At 38.0% G+C, this 20172-nt stretch overlaps 1 protein-coding gene across 15 annotated transcripts in view; it reads left to right on the top strand.

The window, feature by feature from the left end:
- Window positions 1-20172, top strand: part of LOC138675902 (synaptotagmin-1) — a 1081934-nt gene that overhangs the window by 769008 nt on the left and 292754 nt on the right. For 9 of the 15 annotated variants that reach the window (XM_069764520.1, XM_069764525.1, XM_069764521.1 and 6 more), the window contains 2 exons: window positions 8626-8757; window positions 19736-19903. In XM_069764520.1, coding sequence (XP_069620621.1) covers window positions 8626-8757; window positions 19736-19903 — 300 coding nt within the window. The remainder of the gene's footprint in view (window positions 1-8625; window positions 8758-19735; window positions 19904-20172) is intronic. The other 6 variants (XM_069764529.1, XM_069764532.1, XM_069764535.1 and 3 more) reach the window with 1 other exon arrangement.

Raw genomic sequence — 20172 nt, 5'->3', positions numbered from 1 at the left:
TATTGCAACATCCCCTTATCATTGAAAGAATCCAGGTTCAAAGAAAGATTTAGATTCTGTACTGATGGAGAAGAAATGCAGGGAATTGAAAATCCCAGCTGAAACTCTGCTCTATTCTTTGTGTGTGTGTGTATATATATATATATATATATATATATATATATATATAATGGAATTTCTAATAAGGTAATTTCCTAATATATATTGTATACCCTTTGTGAATATTCTATTTATTGATCATAAACAGGACTCAGAGAAGAAAAAGTACCATACCGAAAACGAGCCTTAGAATTACATGTACAAATAAATTGACTAAGGAGGAGAAATCACTTGTGCTTTTGCTTAGTAGATTTTTAATTAACATATGTTTTTCATGTTTATGATTATGCCAATTAAAATATGTTTTTTCATGTCTTTAATGTTTCTGTATTTTAGCTATTAGAATAAATCTGTTAATGACATTTTAACGCAATGCTAAAATAGTCATAATTTTTAATCAAGCTTTACAAAGAAATAACAGCATTCTATGGATGTTTTTCTTCCTATAAAATTACAGCTACAGCAATCACAGAAGAATAACCAATTTCCTTTATTTCAGCAGAATCCTAATTATTTATTTCTCTTTATTCCTTCATCAAAAAGATTCATTCCTACAATGTTCCGCAAATAAATGTACATAAAGTTTAATTAAAAAAACAATGTTGTTGCTAATAGTAAACATCACGATATGGTAATAAACTTGCACTTGCAAAACCAAAGTTGGAATTTAATTGGAAGATTGATTCATTAATTTGGTAACAACACTGTTTTTCTTTGCGCTTGTTTTTATAATCGACTTATATATATATATTTTTATATTGACAATGGGTTTCACGTATGACTTAATGGCATAATTTCAACATCAAATAGCTGCTATTGCCTGGAGTATAAAAAACCCCCAAAAAACTCAAATTGCTTCAGGAAATGAATTATATAGAAGTCTTTTAATTAATTCCCACAGGAACAAAGTGATCAGACGTGTTGGAATTAAACATGCTTAATCCTTCTTTTCCTGATGACAGTTGATAGGTGATGGTCTGGACATCCATATGCAGGGTGGACCATTTATATGGATACACCTAAATAAAACGGGAATGGTTGGTGATATCAACTTCTTGTTTGTGGCACATTAGTATATGGGAGGGGGGAAACTTTTCAAGATCGGTGGTGACCATGGCGGACATTTTGAAGTTGGCCATTTTGGATCCAACTTTTTTTTCAATGGGAAGAGGGTCATGTGACACATCAAACTTATTGAGAATTTCACAAGAAAAACTGCATAGACAATTTTCTTACGACACAAGATGTGCAGCATCTGAAACAACAGATACTGGAAGCCTGTGCTAGCATTTCTTCTGCGGTGTTGCTATTAATGTGTCAGAAGTGGGAGAAGAGGGTTGCATTGACAGTCCAACACAATGGGCAGCACTTTGAACACATTTTATAAGTGGTCATAAACTTGTAAATAACTCATGAAACAATAAAGTTACATTAAAACCAAGCATACCATTGTTTTTATTGTGAAATTCTCAATAAGCTTGATGTGTCCCATGACCCTCTTCCCATTGGAAAAAATAAAGTTAGATCCAAAATGTCCAACTTCAAAATGGCCACCATGGTCACCACCCATCTTGAAAAGTTTTCCCCCTCCCATATACTAATGTGCCACAAACAGGAAGTTAATATCACCAACCATTCCCATTTTATTTAGTTGTATCCATATAAATGGCCCACCCTGTACACACTGGATAATTGACAGTTCCACCAAAGTAGGAGTTTTTACCTATTGTATATGGATACCATTGTATCTATTCACTCTTACTTATGAAGCACCATCATATTCTGCAGAGCTTATTATTATTATTAACACTGTCCCCATTGGGGCTCTCAATCTAAATTCCCAATCAGTATGTTTTTAAAGTATGGGTAGAAACCGAAGTACCCAGATAAAACTCACCCAAACATGGGAAGAACATGAACTCCTTTCAGATGTTGGTGGGATTTGAACCCAGGTCTCCACCACTGTAAAGTAACAGTTCTAACCACTGAGCCATCATTTTGCCCAATATGGGACATCAATTGCTCATTTCAGTGTCATAAGACAAATGTAACAACTTAAACTATATATGTTGTCCTTTAAAAGATTGATATCCAAGACGATCAGTTTTCCATTTATTAATATGTCAGAGGATAGGGCGAGGAGGTTGCCATTTTTCAGTTACATTGTAAAGGAGCTATATTCTGATAGCATGAAGTGCAGATGTGATAATTTTCACTTTAGAATTAAATTATCAGATAGTAAAGCTATGACTTCATTGTTAATAGAATATAATTGCATATATAAATAGCAAGTAATAAGTTCAAATGGAACAACCAATGTAGCTGCACCCACCCCCCTCTGATAAAATCAATGTCACAAATAATATGGATAGGTCAATATGTAAATAAAATGAATCTCAATATTTTAGCTAGCCATTACAGAGCAGTAGCTAGATTTACCAGTAAAGTGTTTGCCCTCATTACTTGCAGGATTCTGACTGATAAGTATCCTGGCAAAAATGTCTCCGGACAATTTGCCAAATGATTCATAAAGAGCAATGATCATACTTGAACTGTAGAAAGGTCTTGGTTGTGGTTTGTTCTGTACAAAGATGGATATAAAATATTCTCAAGTCTGGGATAGCTATGAAGCTACTCTCATGTGACAAATTATCATTAATGATCAAGAACAAAAACCAAAGATACAGGTTCCTGTTTCACTTCACTTTTTTCAGCATAAATGACCCCCATTGGGTTACTAACAATGTGCATTGTAATTGTTTTATTCCTTTATTTTTTACATTTTCATTTTGTTTTCTTAATTTTTCTCCTTTCATGTTTTCTATGTATTATGTTATTCAGTTTTGTATAATGTACTATCTCTGTTACTATGTGGAAAAATGACCTATTTATTTCAAGAGGGAATATGCTTGGAAGGCATCTGAAATATTTATAAGGGATTGAAGTAGATGTATTAGCACATTATGAACTCTCTTCTCTGTGACAGAATGATTAGTAAATCATCCCATTTATAGGAACATTTCATTGCTGATACCAAAGTGTAAGGGGGAATTGAGCTGTCATGTGAGTGGTCAATGGTCATTTCATAATAGTTTTACAATTATATTGTGAAAACTAGGCCAAATAATATTTCTCATAGGGCTTTGTAAATGGTTTTCTTTAAAGTCATTTATATTTACTGAATTGCAGGCTATGGTTATTATCAAGGATATGTTCCCGGCATTCATATCTGTTATAGTAGTACCAATGTTATTATGGCACTCATGAATTTGAGTAACAATCAGCTGCATTTTTCTTTATATGTGAATGGCTGAATGGGATTGCTTTATTGGGTAAGATATATTATGGAGCTACACAAACTATAAAGCTCAGGCTAGTTTACAGTCTATGTAGAAGTGGGTATAGATAAAATAAAGAAGTTGTCCCATCAAAAGAAATTATGGGATATTTTTACATTATGCTATATTTAGAGATGAGCGATTCATTATCTAATTAATCAAATCTGTTAAAGATTTCCTGAGAATTTCATTTTTTAGTGAATCTGAAATTTTATAGATTCCATTCACGCTGATCAAGCAAAATGGAAACCAGCTGGCCACCTTTTTTGCTTTATTGTTTTGAGAGTTGAGAAGGGGTAAAATAATAACACTCCTAGTTTTAACCTTTCCTGGGCCCCAACCCGTTTGAGCCACCTCAGATTTCCCTAATCATCTGCTCCAGTATGTAGATGTTATACATACTCCTGGCCAGAACTCGTCTAGTGGGCTCAGCTTTGCTCCATACACTTGTAATAAGTGAGACCCACCAACTAGACAGCCGCCGCTACTGGGCGACCACGTCTTAAAACATGTACATGGAGCAAGGTCGCTCCCACTAGAAGGCCTTTGCACGGGATTATGCATAACACATACATCACCGCTATTCCCAGCTCAGAAAATGGCGAATCCCCGTAGCTCCCAGTGCATGTGCTAAGGAGATTCATAAGTCTGCAGTCACACAGAGTAACTGCAGACTTATCAATTTAGATCGGATAACCTTTTTAACCTGCATCTACCACTGCTGTCTTCCACTTAATCTGTCCTGCTGCTCCCAAGATTCCTGAGTGGTTCACATCCTTGCTCCTCAAGGTGAAGGAAGCAGAGCTTGGGATATCTGGGACAGGTATGTAACAATACCATGTTGGTTGTACTTGCCAATTCCCTTTGTAACTCTGTGCATTTATAACATGCACCAATATGAACATACAGTACCTACAATAGACTTTAGGTTGAGCTAAGTATGCTCAACTGCCAAAAAACAATGTTGAGGAGATAGGTTTGTAGGAGAAAGAGGTAGTAGAAATACTAAAGTCCAATACTAGTGTAGGGCATAGACATGTATGGTAGATATGAATGCAGTTTTATGGTGTTACATTTCACATCTAGAATGCAAGCATAAGTATAAATGATTTTACAGAGTCTAAAATGTTTTCTAAACACCAGAATTGACCTACATTTCAGTTTGTTCAGAAGGCAAGATCAACTGTAAATGAAATGCAAATCTAATGGTCATTTTTCCAAAGTTCTTACTAATGGTTATGTTATGTGTCGCTGTCTTATTAATTTGATTTCTTCCTTCTGTGTCCTCCCTTCTCTGTGTTGTATCTCATGACTGTTCTGGATTGTCACTTGCGGTAGGTTTTTTTTTCCTATTTGGATAAACCATAGATAGTGGAAACATTTTATGATTAGTTGTCTTGACAGCTGGGGCTTCTCAATTGAGATTAATCCACTGCTTAACACTGCTTAATACATCAAGAGGCTGAACTAAATTGATTTCATTCAAACGTAAATAGAGTTATCCCCACAAATACAAGCACAATTGTATTAGAAGGCTAAAATTGTGTAATTGCTGCAAATAATCAACATTTATTAAACAAAAATTACAGATTAATTGCATGCTTCATGTTCCATTTCCTAATAATATAATTTCAACAAAGTGAAATATGAGTCCTGAAATTTGCTCCATTAAATGAGTTTTGAACTGCTCAGGATTAGATCTGTTCTTCACGAGGCTAATCAAAGACCTTAGTGGCAAATCCTTCACCTAACTAGGGCTCCATTTTGGGTACAGAAGGATAACCATTAAGTGTTTCTTAAAGATGTGAGATTAGAAAAATGTGTATTTTTTATATGCAGAAATAATACTGCTCTTACTTAAAGGCAGCTCCATTCAAGTAAGTAAGGAAATGCTGCATAACCAGACAGGGCGATGGACATAGGTAGCACTGAATTTTGTTAAAGGAAACCTATCAACTCTAATAAGCTATTCACCTGCAGATATAGACTTAATCTTTAGATAAATAGATTTATAAAGCTCCCGGGCAGTCTTACTGAAAGTGCGGCTGGTGGGAAAAAAATTAACGTAATTCCTACCGGTAAGTGATGGCTTTCAGTCATAGAGGTGATGCCCACAGCAGCTTCAACCATGGCTCACATCACTGTAAGCAGCAGCCCAAGCACAAGAAGACTTGAATGACAACCTGATCTTTGCTGATATGCTGCAGAACTGGTTGTCAATCAAAGTTCCAGCATGATTTTAGCCTCCACTAAAAGTATAGTGAATGTGACTGTAGCCACTCCGCCAGCATTCAGTAATGGGACTGTGCACCGAGCAGCTTCAATCACCGCTTACTCTACTGTGAACAGGCCAGCACTTTGATTGACAGCCGGCATTGCAGCGTAACAGTGCAGAATTAACTGTTCAAGTCATGGTGTGTGCTTACCGCCACAGTGACGTAAGCACTGACTGAATCTGCTCTGGGCATCACCTCTATGATTGAAAGCCGGCAGCTGCAGGGGTGGTAATAAAGTTAATATGTTCCCGTGTATGTGTGGATGTGTGTATGCAATCTGATGAAAGCTCCTAAATGATCCCCTTCTGTAGCGTTGTTGACGGAGTGTGGGTGATTGGAGCTAACTAGCACCAGATTGTGCCATCTAGCACAAGGCACTACAATACTGCATCTATAGCAACATCCGTCAGAGCGGCACCGTGCGCAAATAGTGCGTTTTCCTGGCCCAAGCTTAGGATTTTTAGTGGCGTCTGCCAGAGCGGCGCTGTACGCACATAGTACGGTAAATCTTTAAGTTAGTTTTTCCCTGGCACCACAGTTGTGGTGCCGAACGCTAGTGGGTCTAGAGGGACTCTAACTCCGTGTCCTTGGGGCAGAGTCCTGTGACCAAAGCACTAGCATTCACTCTGCGGTATTGCAGCCCTGTGACGCAACAGGGTTCGCCTCCTACATATCGGGTGAAGTTAGCCCACGTGTGTTCATGTTATACCGCCATATACTGTCCGTCATTACCAAACAGCAGGTGTCATCTCTGCATGGTGCACCCTGGACTGCGAATGCACCTTATATCCTCTTTAATCTTAATTGATGCATTCCAGCAGCCCAAACACAGCTCCACGATTGTTCATATTTTATGTCTGGCTTTGTCGTTCTGCTCCATTTATGGTACTTGGTTTTAGTCCTATAAATGGCAAAAATATATATATATTTTTTTCAGAGTATGTTTTGGCAAATAGCATATAAAACACACTTAATGATAAAATGTAAAACCCTGTCAAATCATTTTAATACTGTAGGTCTTTGAAATGACATCTAAAGCTCCATCTGAAAAACACAAAATAGCTGCGGCCAAATCGCTTAAAAATGATTGACAGCTATGCGCTGACAAGCTGCTATTTTGCCCAAAGATTTAACTACAGTGATAAAAAAGCATTTAACATACTGGCATTAGTAATATAATGCTCTGCCAGATATATTCCTTAGTTAACATTTATAACTAAGTTTTTGTTGTTGTAGTTTCATAGGCTGATGGCTTCTTGGCAGGTATGTTGGATTTTGCAGCCAAACCATTTTGCGTATTACTGGGAAAATATATTGAAATATACTTCACAAATCAGACAATCCATGGTGTGGAATGAATACAGTGTGTTTAAAACAAATGGACATATTTATATTTAGTAGACCATTTGTCAGACATAGTGCATTAAAGGGGTTGCTCGGTCCAAATCGATAAGTCTGCAGTGACTCTGTGTGACTGCAGACTCATGAATCCCCCAGCACTATGGGGATTTGCTGGTATGTGAGCTGCAATTGGAGGGTATGTATGAGTTATACATGCTTCTGACCAGTGGGATCAGCCTTGCACTCCATACACTTATATGGGGCGAGGCCGTGCCCTCTTGTCCACCACACTGACTTGATGGTTGCGTTACTAGTCGAGGGGTGGCCTCGCTCAATACAAGTGTATGGAGTGAGGCCACGCCTACTAGAAGGGCCCTGGCCATGGGTATGTATAACTCATGCATAGCCTTCAATCCTGGCTCAGAAACTGGCAAATTCCAAGAGCACATAGTGCGTGCACTGGTAGAATTCATAAGTCTGCAGTCACACAGAGTGACTGCAATCTTATCGATTTGGACCGGACAACCCCTTAACTAAAAAAAATGCTGAAACAAAGACTTGGTCACACATATGTACATTTTAACTCCTCACAGTTCCAAACTGTAATTCTAAAGCCTATTGGCTAAACAGCAATATATCATATTATCCAATGTGAAACATGAAATTATACCAGTGGCTCTATCAATGTGATAAATGTATAATAAATGTGGGTTTCAACACTGGGTCTAAAATGCTACATTTTGGGGGAAAAAAAGAGAACTTAACCAGAAAATGTGCATGTGAAATCAGTGCAAAGAACAAACATCTATCTTAAAAATCAGCACTATTGTTTTTATCAACCAATAGTTAACTTATGGAAGACTAAGAACTCATAAACACATTCATTTTCTGAATGTTATTATAAGGCAGCAAGAACACAAAAGCTATCTAAATTACTAGTGCAAATGTAAGACTAAATCCCCAGTTAATTAAATTGCAATGCAACGACTTAATTACTAACAAACAATTCTTAAAGTTTTGTAATGAAATATAAACAATACACAATTAATTTGGTTCAGCCTGGCTTTACATTGAAATGAATGAAAAAAAATTAAGGTAGAAAAACCTTTATTTCATTAGCCTCCTTTCAATGATAGCATGTTTTATTCCGACTGAATATTTTACTGTGAATGGCACTTTTGACTTGAAAAGTTTTTATGAAACTCAAGAATGGGGCAGCCATAATTTTGCATTGGGCCTTGATATAGTGCATGCAGTATTGGCTTGAGTTCATTCCTATGCAACTTTTTAATGAATTTTTCATAATACTGCTATAAGCATGTGTGTTCCTGTTAACCGTTAATAAAACTGATTTGCTATCAAGTGAAATTTGGGTGAAATGTAAGCATAATATGCCTGCTTCGATGCTAAAATAAGTTTTCTTAATTTTCTTGCTGCCTGCTACGCAGAAATATTTGCAGTATGAATAAAACCAAGTCCAGAATCTCTACTGTGAAGCTACTGCAAATCTTTACATGCAGAATATCACAATCATAACAAAACCTGACGCATTCCATAAATTTACCTTACAGGTGCTAAAGGATGATGACGATGATGATGCCGAGACTGGATTAACTGATGGTGAAGGCAAAGAACAGCCTAAGGAGGAAGAAAAGCTTGGGAAACTCCAATACTCTTTAGACTATGATTTCCAAAATAATCAGGTTAGATAACATTTATTTTTAATGTAAGCTTGTCTTGTTAATATACAGTAGATAGGAATGGGTTTTTGTTTTCCGTTTGGTCTGTTATGGCTACTTGGTTCCCATTTTTAGGTATAAAAATAGTTATTTCCGTCTTTTAAGTGTTTCAAAGGGTTGGTTAAAGGAAGTATTTATTGATAGGGAATCCAGTGACTCACAAACACTATCCCAAATGCTTTTGTCCATCATAAAAGGAATGGGTATTCAGAAAACAGGTATATATCCATAAGGAATGCCATGTAATGTCTTATAAGTGAGAGTTTCATCACTGCAAACTTCACCTTGTGAGTAACAATGAAAGCAATACATATACAATGCAAGAACATGACTCTTTAGGTGGTGAAGGATATTAGTAATAAATTATTTGCCAATGGCAAAAAAACCCTTTTTCCATATTGCTTTTAGTCAACTTTAGAAAATAATTGCTTTTCATATACATATCTTCATATAACAGAAATTTTAAAAAAGATAAAAAGTCTCTCCGAATCGATTTATGATCCTGAGCCCCATGTATAGCAGCATACACTGGGTGCGGAAAATTTTCAGAATCCTTTAAATTTTTCACTCTTTGTTTCATTGCAACCATTTGGTAAATTCAAAAAAGTTCATTTTTTCTCATTAATGTACACTCTGCACCCCATCTTGACAGAAAAAAAGAGAAATGTGGAAATTTTTGCAAATTTATTAGAAAAGAAAAACTGAAATATCATATGGTCATAAGTATTCAGACCCTTTGCTCAGTATTGAGTAGAAGCACCCTTTTGAGCTAGTATAGCCATAAGTCTTCTTGGGAATGATGCAGCAAGTTTTTTATACCTGGATTTGGGTATCCTCTGGCATTCTTCCATGCAGATCCTCCCCAGTTCCATCAATTTGGATGGTGAACGTTGGTGGACAGCCATTTTCAGGTCTCTCCAGAGATGCTCAATTGGGTTTAGGTGAGGGTTCTGACTGGGCCAGTCATGAATGGTCACAGAGTTGTTCTGAAGCCATTCCTTTGTTATTTTAGCTGTGTGCTTAGAGTCATTGTCTTGTTTGAAGGTGAAACTTCGGCTAAGTCTGAGGTCCAGAGCACTCTGGAAGAGGTTTTCATCCAGGATATCAATGTACTTGGCCGCATTCATGTTTCCTTCAAAGACAATCAGCTGTCCTGTCCCTGCAGCTGGAAAACAACCCCATAGCATGATGCTGCCACTACCATGTTTCACTTTTGGGATTGTATTGGGCAGGTGATAAGTAGTGCCTGGTTTTCTCCACACATACAACTTAGAATTATCACAAAAAAGTCTTTCTTTGTCTCATCATACCAGAGAATCTTATTTCTTATAGTCTGGGAGTCCTTCATATTTTTTTTAACAAAATCTATGTGGGCTGAGGAGAGGATACCATCAGACCACTCTACCATAAAGGCCCAACTGGTGGAGGGCTGCATTGATAGTTGACTTTGTGGAACTTTCTCCCATCTCGCTACTGCATCTGTGGAGCTCAGCCACAGTGATCTTGGGGTTCTTTTTTACCTCTTCTCCAATGATTGCTTAGTTTGGCTGGATGGCGAGATCTAAGAAGACTTGTCGTGGTCCAAAACTTCTTCCATTTTAAGATTATTGAGGCCACTGTGATCTTAGGAACATTGAGAACTGTAGAAATTAATTTGTAACCTTGGCCAGATCTGTGCCTTGACACAATTCTGTCTCTGAGCTACTTGGCCAGTTCATTTGACCTCATGATTTGATTTTCATTTGGTCTGACAAGCACTGTGAGCTGTGAGGTCTTATATAGACAGGTGTGTGTCTTTCCAAGTCAAGTCCTATCAGTTTAAAGGGACTCTGCCACCTGAATTTGGAGGGAACAATCTCCAGCCATGGAGGCGGGGTTTTCGGGTGTTTGATTCACCCTTTCCTTACCCGCTAGCTGCATGCTGGCTGCAATATTGGATTGAAGTTCATTCTCTGTCCTCCATAGTACACGCCTGCGCAGTTTCCTGACAGTTTCCTGACAGAGAGAAAGAACTCTTTAAACAGTTCTTCAATGGTGTCAAGCTTTCTGCATAGCCTTAGCCATAAAGAACCCAAGGAAAAGTCCATATATTTGGTATGAGAACAGGGTTGGAATGGACAAATGAAGTGCAAAACTATTTTCACAGTGAATGATATCTTTGCTTAAGAGGGAAGGGGCAAAGGAAGGCATGGACAATCACAAAGAGCCTAGCCTTTTACTTTCTGCAGTCCACCATAGCTGCTGAATCTCCTAAGATTTCATCACAGGTCTGCATAAAAAATGCGTACACATTTCTCTGTTCAAGCTCATACTGTACCTTATCACTTGCATAACTAAAAACTGTTTCTGTCCTATGTCATGATGCAGAAGAGCTTGAGGAATGTGCAGGGCCGCACTTAGTAACCCAATATTTACCCTGGTTACCATTGTAAAAGTTAAAAAAAAAAACAGTACATACTCACATTCCGATGTCTGTCACGTCCCCCGCCGTCAGCTTCCCTGCACTGACTGTCAGCGCCAGCCGTAAAGCAGAGCACAGCAGTGACGTCACTGCTGTGCTCTGCTTTACGGCCGGCGCTGACACAGTCAGTGCGGGAAGCTGACGGCGGGGGACGTGACAGACATCGGAATGTGAGTATGTGGTTTTTTTTTAACTTTTACAATAGTAACCAGGGTAAATATCGGGTTACTAAGTGCGGCCCTGCACATAGTAACCCGATGTTTACCCTGGTTACCCGGGGACTTCGGCATTGTTGAAGACAGTTTCAATGATGCCGAAGTCGTTCCCCTGATCGTTGGTTGCTGGAGAGAGCTGTCTGTGTGACAGCTCCCCAGCAACCACACAACGACTTACCAACGATCACGGTCAGGTCGTATCGCTGGTCGTGATCGTTGTTAAGTCATTTAGTGTAACGGTACCTTTAGTTCTATTCAGTTTATTGTATTTGATAATATAAAGACTATACACAATGTATTTAGTTTAGTTTTATTTGAGCAAAAAAGCACTGAAACAATTAATCATTTTTTATATATTTTAAATAGAGAATTAGAAATTTTAGAGCAAGGCACAGCTGTGAGTAATGACCAGAAGCATTTGTGTCTACGGCCTCAAGCACACTAGCGAAAAAAATCACGCAAAAATTGCACAAGAGGACTGAAATTTCAGTGTGAAAAATATACAAAAGAACAACTGTTATTTGTTTCCATGCTTTTTATTTTTGTTATAAAAATAATAAAAAAATTACAAGGAATAAAACAATTCCACATATATTTACAATAGGCTGCAGTGGGGGGCTTCGTGTGTGTGTGTGTGTGAGTGGCATGTCCTTCTTATGTGACTAGCATTTCAGCACTCACTCAGCAGTCTGTCTGCACTGTCGGAACATACCTGGCACTGCCTGGGTATGTCTCTGGTACATTTGCCACACGTGTATTTGTAGCAGTCAACACATCTCTCAGTTGCACAATTGTTTGTGCATCGATGGTTGACCTGACACTTCACCCTTTTGCCAGGGCTGGGTGTGGAAGGTTGTTGCCAAAGGAGTTTCTCCTTGCGTGCCTTCTTTTCAGTCACATGAGAGCCACCTAACTCTTTTGCAAGCTCAACCAGGAAGTCCACCCATCTCTCCTGCACTCCAGTGCATGCCTGATAAAGAACATGAGCATTCATTGCTGCCATGTCAATCATGTTGTAGAACACGGCGACTGGCTATCTCTGTGTTCCTGCACGCACGCTGTACTCCCGCACCATTTTCTCCATTACACCCACATCACACTTTGTGTGGTTATATTGTGTGACCGTGTTTAGCTTCCTTTTGTTGGTATCCTCAGTCTCAACCACGCTGTGCATTCTGCTGAGAATGTAGACGGCCTTCTTTCGTTTGGGTGCATACACTGTCAGTGTGGCACCAGTGGTTGAAAACACCTGAGTGGTGAATTCAGTGCAGTCTATCTGTCTAGTAGATTGAGGAATTTCCCGGCGAGTCTTGTTGACTGTGCTGAGGGTAGTGGTTTTCCGGTTAATCAGTCGTTGTGGAAGTGACAATGATGTAAAGAAATTGTCCGTGGTTACAGTTCTGCCTTTGTCCATGAATGGTTCCATCAGCCTCATCACCACAGTTTCGGACAGTCTCTCCCCGCTGGGACGACTGGAGTCCTTGCCAAGATGTGGGAGGACATTACAGATGTACTTTGATTTCAAGTCACAAGCCACGCAAAACTTGATGCCCAACTTCTCTGGTTTTGTTGCAATGTATTGCAGAAAACAGCAGTGAGTCTTTGAAGGGAAAAAGCTGTTCATCAATAGTGATGTGTCGAGCGGATGCGATGCAGTTGATGACAAACGATCTCCACACATCAGAGATTGCAGCAAACTTATCGGTCCAATGCCTGATGAAGGGTGTGCCTTCTCTGCATTTTGTTTCTTGTGAATAAAATAGGTGAAGCAGTCACACATTTATCCCCCACAGCACAAAAGGCTGCATGCAAATTTGCTAAGGTGGAGTCTTGGGATGGGCAGGCACACTCAGGAGCAGCTTACATTCTTTTGTTTACACTCTCTTACAAGACCTTTGTTGAGGTGGATCAACACAATTGCCCCCTGCAGATTCCTCAGGCAATGGCCACATTTATTATTATTATTATTTATTATTATTATAGCGCCATTTATTCCATGGCGCTTTACATGTGAGGAGGGGTATACATAATAAAAACAGGTACAATAATCTTGAACAATACAAGTCACAACTGGTACAGGAGGAGAGAGGACTCTGCCCACGAGGGCTCACAATCTACAAGGGATGGGTGAGGATACAGTAGCTGAGGCTTAACAAATGAAAGGATGCTAATTGGAGCCATCAGAGTTGTCAGTTTGGACTAAGGGTCATTTTACCGTCTTTCGGGACTTCAGGGGGGAGCTCGAAATTTCTGGGACTTCTAGTGTTAAAGAAATACAGTCTTCCTGTATGTGTTATCGCTGCCAAGCGAGTATACCCCAGTCCTCTCTCTGTCTACATGTCTCTCCATAAAACATTAGTTGGTACACCACAGTGGAAATTATCATGATATCTTCCCTGTCAGGTACTATTTTTTACTGCAAGAAGACACATATGTAGTCAATTTTTTGTCACTCCTTATGAAGCATTTATGAAACTCGGGTGTTTGGTGGGTGAGCCTAATACTACTAATTATTTATATTTGTTACCTCTTATTACCCTATTGGTTACATTAGCTTCTTAGGTATTGACACCCTTACATAGATATATATTTATATGCTCATGAATACTGATTCATACTTATTTTTACTCTATGTATATACAGTGGGAGAAATAAGTATTTGATCCCTTGCTGATTTTGTAAGTTTTCCCACAAAGACTTGAACAGTCTATAATTTTAAGAGTAGGCTAATTTTAACATTGAGAGATAGAATATCAAAAATAAAATCCAGAAAATCACACTGTATAAATTATGTAAATTTATTTGCATTTTGCAGTGAGAAATAAGTATTTGATCTCCTACAACCATTAAGAGATCTGGCTCCCACAGACTAGTTAGACACTCCTAATCAACTCATTACCTGCATTAAAGACAGCTGTCTTACATAGTCACCTTTATAAAAGACACATGTCCTCAGACTCAATTAATCAGTCAGACTCTAACCTTTACAACATGGGCAAGACCAAAGAGCTTTATAAGAATGTCAGGGACAAGATCATAGACCTGCAAAAAGCTGGAATGGGCTACAAAACCATAAGTAAGACACTGGGGGAGAAGGAAACAACTTGCTGGTGCAATAGTAAGAAAATTAGAGAAATGCAAAAATGACTCAATCAACATCGATCTGGGGCACCATGCAAAATCTCACCTCGTGGGGTATCTTTGATCATGAGGAAGGTGAGAGATCAGACTAAAACTACAGGAGGGGAACTTGTTAATGATCTCAAGGCAGCTGGGACCACAGTTACCAACAAAACCATTGGTAACACATTATGCCATAAAGGTTTAAAATTCTGCAGTGCCCGCAAGGTCCCTCTGCTCAAGAAGGCACATATGCAAGCCTGTCTGAAGTTTGCAAATGAACTCCTGGATGATTCTGTGAGTGATTGGGAGAAGGTGCTTTGGTCAGATGAGACAAAAATTGAAGTCTTTGGCATTAATTCAACTCCCCGTGTTTGGAGGAAGAGAAATGCTGCTTATGTCCCAAAGAACACCATCCTCACTGTCAAGCATGGAGGTGGAAAACATTATGTTTTGAGGGTGCTTCTCTGCTAAGGGCACAGGACTACTTCACTGCATCAATGGGAGAATGGATGGAGCCATGTACCATAAAATCCTGAGTGACAAAATTCTTCCCTCCTCCAGGACATTAAAAATGGTCCTGGCTGGGTCTTCCAACAAGACAATTGCCCAAAACATAAACCAAGGCAACAAAGGAGTGGCTTGAAAAGAAGCACATTAAGGTTATGGAGTTGCCTAGCCTTTCTTCAGACCTTAATCTCACAGCAACTTATATAGGGAGTTAAAGCTCCGAGTTGCCAAGCGACAGCCTCAAAATCTTAATGATTTAGAGATGATCTGCAAAGAGGAGTGGACCAAAATTCTAGGAACTAGTTTGATTAATTTTGTCCTCGCATTCCCCATTATTGGTTTTCTCAATTCTTACAGTGCCTTTTTGGGACACTTACTTCTAGGATTGCAAGCCTTGGTGGCCCATGATATGTGGACTAAAATATTATACAAACTGCAGCACATTATTGATAAGAGCTAATTGCTGACTGCACTATGATCTTATGATGTCTTTCAGCGCTCATAGATATGATTGAGCATGTTTGTTTCAGAAAGCTTTTATGACAGTATTTGAAAGAAAGGAAGGCCTATAATTTTGATTTAACATGAGTACATTACAAATCCAAGAGCCTGCAGATCAAAGAAACCACATCTTAATGTTCTCTGCCAATGCAGGAGCACAACTCTTATGTTTCTTTCCATTGTGACTGACCACTCAATACTCAGAGAATATCATCACATCAATGGGGGACTTTATAAACCTCAAACAGCTGCAAATCCTGGCAAAGAATAATAAGTAGAAGAAATTGGTCCTTACAAACACATTTCATTTTCTGTCTGCAAATGGAAACAAATGTGAACTTTATTTGAAAGGAAGCAGTTGTTTAAGCTCTTGTTGCCGCAAAGTCAAATAAAAAGTCATTGAACTCCCCTACTGAGTAAAAGTGTGCAGAACAATTGTACCTGTATTTAAAGAAGTCATTGTAAATACACAGGCTAGTGCTAGTAATAAATGGAAACTGATTTCAGTGAACGGGGACTTTGAAGACTGTGAATATACTGCCATGGTATTACACATAAAGAAGTACCTTAAAAGGGTATGATGGAGATTACTATGATTAAGAAAAAATGCTGCATCTGTAGAAAATATTAAATAAAATTCTTCTTACAAGACACCTAACTATGAATTATGTTACATTGCCATGCAAGCTCATTTTAAATAAAGATTTAAGGAATACTTGCTTGTTACTTGTCAATAGTATGGTATGTCAACTAAAACCATTAGGATGATACTGTATATATTCATAGACAGTAGATATAGATAATTATCAGTGACATAATCTTGTCTCTTCCATATACAAAAAAAGAAAAATAATTATAGATTGTTCTTTGTTAACTTAAGGGGAGTCCGTTACCCAGTGGGCAGTCCCATGATCAGTAGGTACTAAGGCTCTACACAGAAAACTTTTCTTCATACTTTTCCTTTTGGTCACTATGTCACTTAATTGAATAATCAAGCTATGCTCTTCATCACTATAGTCTACACTGAAAAATATTTAGAAATGAGAGTCCTCAGTGGTTGAAACCTTTTAATGGCTAACTGAAAAGATAGTAACAATTTGTTTCAATCTTTTCAGTTAGCCATTAAAAGGTATCAACCATTGAGAACTCTCAATTCTAAATATGTTTCTATCTTCTGGCTAACACGGTACCAAGATATATATCTTTCCTGTATATTCTGCACTGACGTTTTACGCATGCGCTGCACCATACAATTCCAAGACTACGCCTGTTGTGGGCAAGAATATACTGTGCCACATTCATGTCCAGTAGTGAAGACACTGATGGAAGGCAACACTTGTGTGAAAAAGCCAGGTAGATGTACAACTAAGATTTAACTTTTAATAAGATCAACTAAAATATTGGAGCCCCTTTTGTCCACTAAGAGCAAGACAAGACATAACTACATACAAAAAGTCACATAGAAATATATTCCAGCTTCCTCTTGATAAAATGTATAAATCTTTAATCCAAATGGTTAAAATATAAGTACATGCTCCTAGGACCACACCATACACCCCGTGAGGAGAGCGACGCGTTTCGACTGCAGCTGCAGTCTTTATCCAAGCTAGGCTATCCGGTGTTGACACCGGTATAAATAAACCCAAATACCAATGAAATGTCTCGCATGGGATCACCTGATGAAAGGTCCTGAAGTGCAAATGCTAAAATAAAACGAAACTAATACAATTAAACAACTACACTGAAAAATAAACACGATATAATGAAAATACATGGTAAAAATAGAAATGAATGAAAATATGCTACAACATGACAGATATTAGTAATGAAATATGATTTCTTTTTTACAATTGAGACCATCAGGAAACCTAGTGCCCAATACAAAAATCCAATATGCTTCACGGGTGAGTAAAAGTCTATGCATATCACCACCACGATGTGGTTTAATAACCCTTTCAATGCCAATTACCCGAAAGGATGAAATGTCACGTGAATGGTGATCAACAAAGTGTTTAGCCACGGAGGATATGTTGCGGTTAATATTCCTGACATTGGAAATGTCGTACAAATGCTCCGAAATGCGGTTCTTTAATTTACGGATGGTACATCCTACATATGATTTGTTACATGCAACATGATCAATTTTGTAGACTACGAAACGTGTGTTACAATTAATAAACCTTTGTATGTGGAAAATATTAGTGTTGTAATCACTGAAAGATTTGGTTACAGTCATATGTCTACATGTAGAACAGTTAAAGACATTACACCTATAGCAACCTTTACAACTTAACCAAGTTGTTTGTGGTTTACCTGAGACAAATGTGCTAGGTGACAAAATGTTTCCTAAAGTGGGTGCTCTTCTGGCTATGATGTTACATCCCCCCTGTAAAATCTTATGGTTGGTACTTGCAAATATGCAGGACTCCAAAGAAGTCTGGTTCTAGCTACCAACAAACTGCAATCCTACCTCAAGACTGAAATAAAATGCAAACATTATACTGGTTATTCCTGCCATGTGTAGTCGTCATTCCATAATTCATGCTGTTGGAATCTAATTGTTATTCACCTAACACAGTGCATTTGTTTGGGCTTCAAAGGGAGCCATGACCAAAGAACTCTGTAGGAGAATGATAGCTTATTTTCAGCAAACATTTTAGAATTATTTTCCACTCCACTGGGCAAAAATCATAGACTTGTTTTTTCTGTCTTTCATGTAAAGTTATAGGTGATTTTTAGATCCATCTTTTGCATAAAATATCACTACAATAATACAAAAGTCACAGTGTCTCCCTCTTTGAAAAGTCTTTTTTATGTTTTAAATTTTCTAGATTTCAGAAGTGTTTGTACTTCTTACTACTTATGTGCTTTTCTGGCTTGTCACTGTCTGACTAGTGAAAAATGAATAACAACTACAGCTCAGTCGATTATAGTAAAACATTATGTAGTTTTAGAAATGGATTGTTTTTGATAACAGAAAGACTTAAAGAAACTTTTCGCAGATAAAAGATTTTTTCACATATTTTTCCATTTAAATTTCCTAATCATACTGATCTAAAGAGTGATTATTAATTTGGGTACACTATAGATGACCATGTATGTGTGTCTACTTTGTGATTGTCTCATCAAAACAACCTCTTGATGATCAGCTATGTAGCCAAGTACTGAAATCTGGGAAGGTATCACATATCCCCTAAGATGGCAGTGCAGGAGAATTTGTGCTGTTCCTAACCGCATGGAGCCAGCTGTCATTCAGCATAACACTGGCAGTCACGCCCCATTGATATAACAGCCAAGAAGAGGAAGATCTGCTCTATTGATGTGGAGCAGCTGAATCGTCGGCAAAGTGCTCAATGACTGTTCTGTGCCGACAGTGGGTGGGCATCTAGCTGGCTGTTAGTTTTTAGACTCATAGTTAAAAAAATTGTCCTGGATAAACCTTTAATGTTATTTCTCAGCATTGTAGCCCAGTGGCCTGGTGGTGACCAACGCATCACCAATGTGTCCAGTGATTGGCTCCAACAGTCCCACTCCATCATTACCTTAAGAGTACATTCACACATCCGTATGAATGTCGATGTGCTACCTGATTTTTTTCGGATCGCACACAGACCCACTGAGTAATATCCTATTCCAATCCTTAAAATTGAGTCAGAATAGGATATGCCCTGAGTTTTTCTCAGATCTGTAAATTTACAGTATGTGTCTGAGTGATCTCTAATAAAAAATCAAACCGCATTCAGACATTACATGGATGTGTGACTGCACCCTAAGATGAAGTAAACAGTCCAGCTGTAGACCCCGACAGCGTTACAAAGGCATGGGATCGTCATGTATTTTTTGTCCTAGTTTTAGACCACATTGGGCCTGGTTGCAGAAAAATAAAGGGATGAACAATCCCTTTAAGAAAATCTAAAAGCAGACCTGCAATTTTCTCATAATTTATTTTTACAGCAAACTATGTATACATAGTAATCTGGAACATCACTCTGCATAGTGTAGATTGAGATTACAAATGTGGGAAATCATATATGATCTTGGCTTGGTATTTAAGCTCTATAGAGAAGAATGGAATATGCTTTGTATTGTTACATTCCTAACGTTGAATGTCATCTCTCTTTTGCTCTATTTTTAGCTGATGGTGGGGATAATTCAAGCCGCTGAGCTACCTGCTTTAGATATGGGAGGTACATCAGATCCTTATGTGAAGCTATTTTTGCTGCCAGATAAAAAGAAGAAATATGAAACGAAAGTCCACAGAAAGACCCTTAACCCTGTATTCAATGAACAGTTCACATTTAAGGTATTTCTATTGATTCATAACTATTGCATAATATTTTAGTGATGATTGTACTATGTTTTTACTATTTAGTATCTTACATATAAAATTACTGTCCTGATAAGACCTAAAACTTAGCACAAAAAATATGGATAAAATGGTTCTAGAGCAGCGTAATCAGTGAAAATGATCAAAATAGATTTGACACAATTCATAATTTAAATTTTTGTCACCAAAAATTAAGTCACTTTCCTTTTTTGTTTTCTGGTATTAGTTGCCGTTTTTGACACCAA

Source organism: Ranitomeya imitator, chromosome 4 (genome assembly GCF_032444005.1).
Source record: "Ranitomeya imitator isolate aRanImi1 chromosome 4, aRanImi1.pri, whole genome shotgun sequence".
NCBI classification, from domain to species: domain Eukaryota; kingdom Metazoa; phylum Chordata; class Amphibia; order Anura; family Dendrobatidae; genus Ranitomeya; species Ranitomeya imitator.
This window is presented reverse-complemented; position numbering and strand designations above follow the sequence as displayed.